We start from the raw sequence: 6,580 nt of genomic DNA, 5'->3' as shown, positions 1-6,580 counted from the left end.
CAGAAATGAACTCATTTTGATTCACGATTTTAGTCATGGTTGTTGTTTAGATCCATTCATATACAGTAACTGGATGGTGTGTTATCCTTGTCTCTTTGTTAACAGAGTATAGGTTAACGGTTGGAAAAGACAGAGTGAATTGTTGTTAGAGTCCAAGTTGTATCTTCCATGTGGTTTGGTTTATTTATCTTATTTTCAAACATGGCATGAGAGAAGGAAGAAAATGGTAGTGGCGTGAAACACTGAAATATGTTTCTAATGTCATTAGTACATGTCAATCTGAGATTTTAATCACATTTAAATAGATGCATTCTATGTCTATGGTGATTTATGAGTCAACAAAGTGTATACAGTTACAAGGACCAAGATTGTGGTTTGATTAAAAAAGTCCTTTCACTCGTGAAGGAGCTCTGTAGGAGTTTTGCAGCTATTGTGCGAGATGGTGATTTTTTAAAATCGATTTTACTTTATTTTATTTGAGTGTATCATCACAGCTTTGTGAATAATCTCTGTATAATTATGGAAAGATGATAAAAGGTAAGGGCTCATGGCCTAGGTTAGTTGAAACTAAACTTTATTTAACTCACCTACGTAACTTTTGATAGGACGTTAGATTAGTCATGTGAACGGGGCGTGGTTTTGGCTGATGTGAAGTGGCTGTTGTCGGGCAGATCAAGAGCCGCGGCTGTCCTTTGAGTGTATCTGGCTAATTTATTAATTTTAATTATTTTAGATATGGTAAGTTTTAGGGACAGTTCTGTGAGCACAACAATGTATTGTTACAGTTGTAGCCATACAGTCGCTTTGTTTAGTAGACATTATTCGTTGACTCGTTTGTCAATATGCTAGCTAATTGCTGTGCTAACAGTAATGTCAGCTAACTTCATGTTTAGCCTTCTTCGACCGAGATACTAAAAAAGGCGCACTAGCTGCTGGTAGCTAACATTAGCTGAGGCTGTCGTCCTTAAGCTGTATTTAACATTAGCACCAACTAGCTAACGTTGAGGATAATTTATTACCTCAGTTCACCGCTAACTTTTTTGTCGATATAATTTTCGCAACTACTACACATCCAAGTTTGTTAAAGTCAATTTAAGGTGGCTGTAGACCGAGTTAAAATTTATCAAGCCGTATCAACAAAAAGTCATTTTGCCGAAATGTTGGAAAAAACCAAACTAACAACCAAATACTTTTAGCTGTAATGTTAATTTTATCCAGTCTGAGTTTGATCGTCAGTTGACACATGGAAGAGGCAGAAGCGCCACACATGTAATTCAAGTACATAACATGAACAAGTTAGTCATTCTCATGTACTTGTAGTAAACTTTACTCGGCCATGAGTATTCATTTAAGTGCTGGATCTGAGATAAGGTATGACACTGTGGACTATCATGTCACTCAAGAAATCAAACATTATTTCATTGTAAGGATATCCACAAGCCCAGGACCAGCAACCAGACCTCACCTTCACTGAAGCTGTCCAATGGATACATTCTCCCTGAAGGAAAACTGACTCCCAATACGCTGTTTGTTGGTGGGATAGACATGAAGGTGAGACCAGACCTATCTAGTCTACATTTGCTCTGCCTGAATGAAAGGAGAATTTCTTAAACACTTGGCAAAGATAGAAAATACGATTAAATCAAATTTCATACTAATTTTGTCACAGTTGTGTGGATTTAAATTTGATAGGCATCAGATATCTGGTAGTTTTCATTTTCTGTTCAGTTGTTAAGTAGTAAAATACTGTAGCTTTCCTTCATTGCTACCCACACATTGTATGTCTCTTTTGTGAAAATAGTTGAAAACCTTGAACCATACATTGTGGACTGTGCACTGCTTTGCTTTTTCTTCTACATTTCATAGTGGAGTGAAGATGGTCAAGTGCAGCTACTAAAGTCCAGTTATCCACTTAAATTACTTTCAACCTTCAGGTGGATGAAAATGAAATGCGGGACTTCTTTGCGAGATATGGTGCTGTTAAAGAAGTAAAGATAATCACATACCGCGGAGGGATCTGCAAAGGGTGAGTTTTATTATTTAGAGATGCAAACTTTTGACAATGTAATGAGTACCTTTTTATTAATGTTATTTCCAGATGTGACTTTTTACTGCAGCGTTAAAGTTAAGAACAAATCTTTTAACAGATTTCTAAATCTTTAAATTGTAAATTATGAAAATTAACAACTATGCACTTATATATTGCACTGCGGTCATGTAATCTTTAGTAATTGTTTTTAGCCATTAAAATTTCCTCCTATCTATAAGTGTATATGTGTGTAAACTGGGGGGATTATTCAATGCATAGCAGTTATGCATATTCATTAGCATATTTCAAATCATCTTCTGAGCTCTAATTTCGCTCTATCTATATTTTGTGTTAGATATTGATATTGAGTCAGTGTATTTTTGTATTCAGAGTTATTTTGTCTCCCCCAGGTATGGCTTTGTGTACTTCAGTGAAGATGTCAACATTCAGTCAATTGTCGAGGTGAGTGGATGTCTGCCTGTGGCACTCCGGTTCTATCATTTTAAATTTCCAACTAAACATAACATTTCCTCTGTTCATACTTCTTGCCATAGCAACAGATCAGTTTTAAGGGCCGAAAACTCAAGTTGGGTCCTGCCATCATGAAAGAGAGGAGCTCCCGTATGTATTCTGATGCACTTCAGAATGCACGTCATTTGGATGTTTGATTCCCTGTGAAAATGAAAGATATTGCCATTAAATATATGCTTCATACTGTAAGTTTCCCCCCCTTCTTCATCCAGGTTCCATGCCATCCCGTCTGGTTGGCCCAGCTCCTTGGATAAGCCCCACCCAGTACTTCTACTGTGCTTGCTGCTCACCCATGGGAAGCGGCATGGCACAACCCTCGCCCATCTTCAGTGGAGGCAGCCCCTACAATCAGGTAACACACACACGCATAGACAAGCTATCAGGAATGTCGTCTTAGTGGGTTAGCAGACTAAATTAGAAAGAAAAAGATGTCAGCCAAGTAAACACAATGTGTGGCTTGTGGCGTTAGTAATCGTGTCACACACACCTTTCTAATCTTTGTTACAATAAATAAAAATGCACCTCATTTTCGCTAAGGAGCTGGTTCATTATCACAGCCAGGAATAGAGGTGCAAGGTGGAGAGCAATCTATCAATTTTCTTTTCAATTTACCAGAAAGGATAGAAAAACAAAGTTGGCTGTGGTATGATTAATGTCATTGTTAATAATATCCAATTTGTTGAATTATTCAGACAATACCAACTGTTAAAAAACATGAGCAGTTACAGCACAATCCTTGCAAGGATACTAAAGAGAGACAGAGTTACTTATTGCTGGGGCCTTTTGGTCTTCAGGCAAGATTTTCAGTATGTATTTTAATATCTTCTTGGCACTTACATACATAAACCTCTCTGTGCTGTGATTTAATGTGTTCTCACTGGCTCTCTTTGCAGCCATACTCCTACTCCAACTTTGGAGGGGTGATGATTCCACAGATGCCAATGAACTACACACAGAACGCCTACGCCTACCAGGTACATGCACACACACCCACACACCAATTAGTCAGCATCACAGCATCCCATACAGGGTCTCCCAGGCACTGCACAAATGCTCCTGCATACGAAATGAAGGGGTTCAGCCTGGTTTAGGTCCACGAGTGCCTGCCTGCCTGCCTGCCCCACACTCCACACACACCCCATCCCTCCTGTAGAGGTGAGTCTGGGTTTGGCTGTTACCCTCTGTTTGACCGCTGACCCCTCTCCCCCCCACACCGCATGCAGTACACTCCACCTCACTGGACGGCGGACCAGAGGACACGGCCTGTCAATCAGGTGACTCTGCATTTACTGGGAATAAGAGTAGATGTCAGTATAATTAAGTTTCAAAGCAACTCAAATCACTTGTCATGTGAAAATCTCACATGACCTGTTTCCAGGTCAGTGGGCTGAAAACATTGCATACACTGTGGGGGATTTCAAAATCCACTCTTATGGTAAATATTTGTTAAATGAGTAGTATTTTATTCATCTATTAACTTTGTGAGTTTTTTGTAAACTTTTTTTGGGGGTTTCTTTTTTTGAGTGTTTCCAGCTAATTGTAGTGTTTTTTTCCTACTAGTATTAGTGGCAACATGTTGTTCACAAACCAAAGTGTCAGTGTCTGCCACTAGATGGTGTTATCTGGCCAGCATTGGCTTCTTGAACAATGAGCTATGGGAGTGAATCTGTCTGATTGTGTACTTGACAATTTGTGGCTCTCGCAGTGTTTTTGGGAGCTTGTTTTATGGCAGCTGTTCATGTCTTTTAAGCCTCTCCGTGAGGTTGCTCTCAGTAAGCTCATTTTGCAATGTCACACTCCCTTTCCAGAGTTTTGTGGACTGTGGAGTCCAGACCATGTTGACTGTGCTGTAGTCCACAGCTACTGAGCCTCCTGCCAGGTAAAATACTGCTCAAGCAAACAAAGTGCTATCATGCCAGGGATATGTCATGGAAGGCAAAGAGTCTGCAGGCTTGTGCACCCTTTTGTCAAGAAGGTTGAGGTTAATGTGCAAAGTCACTTTATGGTGTAGAATTTGGCTGGGGAAAGAAACGAACATACTGTTAGTCCTCCATTTCACATGGTTGTCTTTCCCTGTTAAGCTGTTTCACAACCACTCTGCTCCTCCTTCATCTATGATGTTTCACAGTCATGCCAAGAATTAGTCCATTAATTTTCTTTCCTCAGCCTCCCTTCTTCTCTTTCTCTTCAACAGTTCCATAAACATACAGCAAATCTCAAGAATTTGGTTGATAGCTTTTATATGACCCACACTTTCAAAGACTGTAATCCTAATTGGGTGTGTAATTGAAGGGGAGAACTATTATTTGCTTCCAATATGGTCTTCTGTCTTCTGCTCCCTCCAGATGCAGGCTACAGCGGCTACAGTGAGTCAAAACGCAGACAGGATGACATCTTGATGTTCCGGACGGCTGGAAGCAACACAACTCCTCATACTGTTTTCAGTTTTGCCCTCCTCCCTCCTCTCTCCTCTCTCCCCTCAATGTCTGAGACCCATTTTAACACCAGACTGCAGGAGCTCTCCACTTTTACAGTACAAGTTTGATCACTGTCACTTTGACCACAATCGGTGGGGTTGACCTGTGGTCAGCTGCTTTTAACCCACATGGATCACAGTAACAATCGCACAGGAAGAGCAAAGCACCCTCACTGTCGCACCCTGATACATGGGCTCACATTCTTCATTCTTTTTTAAGTTTTCTTTTGTTAATTATCCCAAAGAAAAGATGGTAAAGACTTTTAAGCTCACCATTTATGCCTATTTATATTTTATGTTTTATTATTTATTTTTGGAATTTATTTTAAATGTTTGTTAGGTAGGGGCTTTTGTAGCTGCAGCAAGGGCTCTCTGTACATAAAAGCTACATTTATATATATTGTAACAATGTCTTGACAGCAATCTGGTTGTTTTCAGCATTGAGTGTGCTTCTTTAACTCCAGTTCAGGTCTAATGCTTCCCTGATTACTCATTTTCATTAACTTGTCTTCTTCAGAGTACGGGCACTCTGTCATTCTGTTAATTTCAATTACTCACATTTATTTGGTGCTCTATTTGATTTCATAGGGTGCCAGTCAAGGTGGTAAGTGAAAGGCAGTTTTCTCACACTGTAGTGCCTCATCAGTATCACTGATTTCTTGTCTTGGTCAAATACTAGACTTTTTTTTTTTTTTTTTTTTCTTCCCAGCAGTTGCTTCACACTGATCAATCTGTGTGTTAATATTTCTACGCTGTCCCATCCTGTGACTGCTCTTTCTCGAATGGTTCCAGGGGTTCACGCTCAACGGACAATCACGGCATCAATTTTGTTTCCTGCTTCTCATCAATCAACTTTTATTTTGGGGGGGTGGGGGGTGGAAAGCAGTTTTAATCCACTTTGAAAATGAAGGACGTGATTTAAAGTGAGGTGCTCTGTTACATCTGTTTGGAGAAAACATTCACTGTACATGGTTCACTTTATATTGGTGCAATGCAATATTTTGGGTTTTAATCTAGTCGCAGGTGATTTTGCAGGAAGCATTTTACTGACATTGCATGCATGACCATTACATCCCTTTATATGTTTTTTTTCAGTAAGTGCACTTAATATATCCTAAATTTAGTTTTAAGAGCAGATTAATATGATTGGTGATGCACATTTGGTGTATGGTACACATCACAGATTTAGTTTTCCTTTGACCCTTTTCTTTGTTTTATATGTGTGTTGACCTCAGGGTCTTCTGCGTGCAGACGTGATTGTATTGATAGAATCGTTTTGTTCAGAGAGCCTGGGCACGGCACTGTTAGGTTTGGCTTATTGTTAACGTTCGTCTTTTGCAGGGTTTGGATATTTTTGTTTTGAAAAATAAAAAGTTGAAAAGTATTATCATTTAACCTCGTGAAGGCCTTAGTTTTTATCACATCTTTTTGAACACTAGTTGAGTATTTATTTCAAAACTTGCTCTTTATTTTGTACTTTGAGTTGGCAGGTGATGATGTTGGGAGCATGGAGCTTTCTGCCACCGCTGCTGCTGCCGCCGCCG

At 39.5% G+C, this 6,580-nt stretch overlaps 1 protein-coding gene across 4 annotated transcripts; it reads left to right on the top strand.

Moving 5' to 3' along the window:
- Window positions 1-633: 633 nt before the first annotated feature.
- Window positions 634-6,403, top strand: dazl (deleted in azoospermia-like). 4 transcript variants are annotated; one of them, XM_018667430.2, is made up of 10 exons: window positions 634-738; window positions 1,429-1,551; window positions 1,935-2,026; window positions 2,440-2,491; window positions 2,584-2,650; window positions 2,773-2,912; window positions 3,454-3,534; window positions 3,784-3,834; window positions 4,369-4,439; window positions 4,912-6,403. In XM_018667430.2, exons 1-9 carry the CDS (start codon window positions 736-738, stop codon window positions 4,411-4,413), a joined length of 654 nt encoding a protein of 217 aa, XP_018522946.1. In that variant the 5' UTR covers window positions 634-735; the 3' UTR covers window positions 4,414-4,439; window positions 4,912-6,403. The 4 variants fall into 4 exon arrangements, with proteins under 4 accessions (XP_018522946.1, XP_018522938.1, XP_018522964.1 ...); XM_018667422.1 differs by having other exon boundaries at window positions 4,906-6,403; XM_018667448.2 differs by lacking the exon at window positions 3,784-3,834.
- Window positions 6,404-6,580: the final 177 nt, after the last annotated feature.

This window comes from Lates calcarifer, linkage group LG3, assembly GCF_001640805.2.
Source record: "Lates calcarifer isolate ASB-BC8 linkage group LG3, TLL_Latcal_v3, whole genome shotgun sequence".
NCBI lineage: Eukaryota > Metazoa > Chordata > Actinopteri > Centropomidae > Lates > Lates calcarifer.
Note: the sequence above shows the minus strand (reverse complement) of the source record. Positions and strands in the feature narration are given on the sequence as shown.

Coding starts and splice junctions, on each gene's coding strand:
- dazl (XM_018667430.2), top strand. Junction 1,552..1,934: donor TTGGTGGGATAGACATGAAG/GTGAGACCAGAC, acceptor TTCAACCTTCAG/GTGGATGAAAATGAAATGCG. Junction 2,913..3,453: donor GAGGCAGCCCCTACAATCAG/GTAACACACACA, acceptor CTCTCTTTGCAG/CCATACTCCTACTCCAACTT.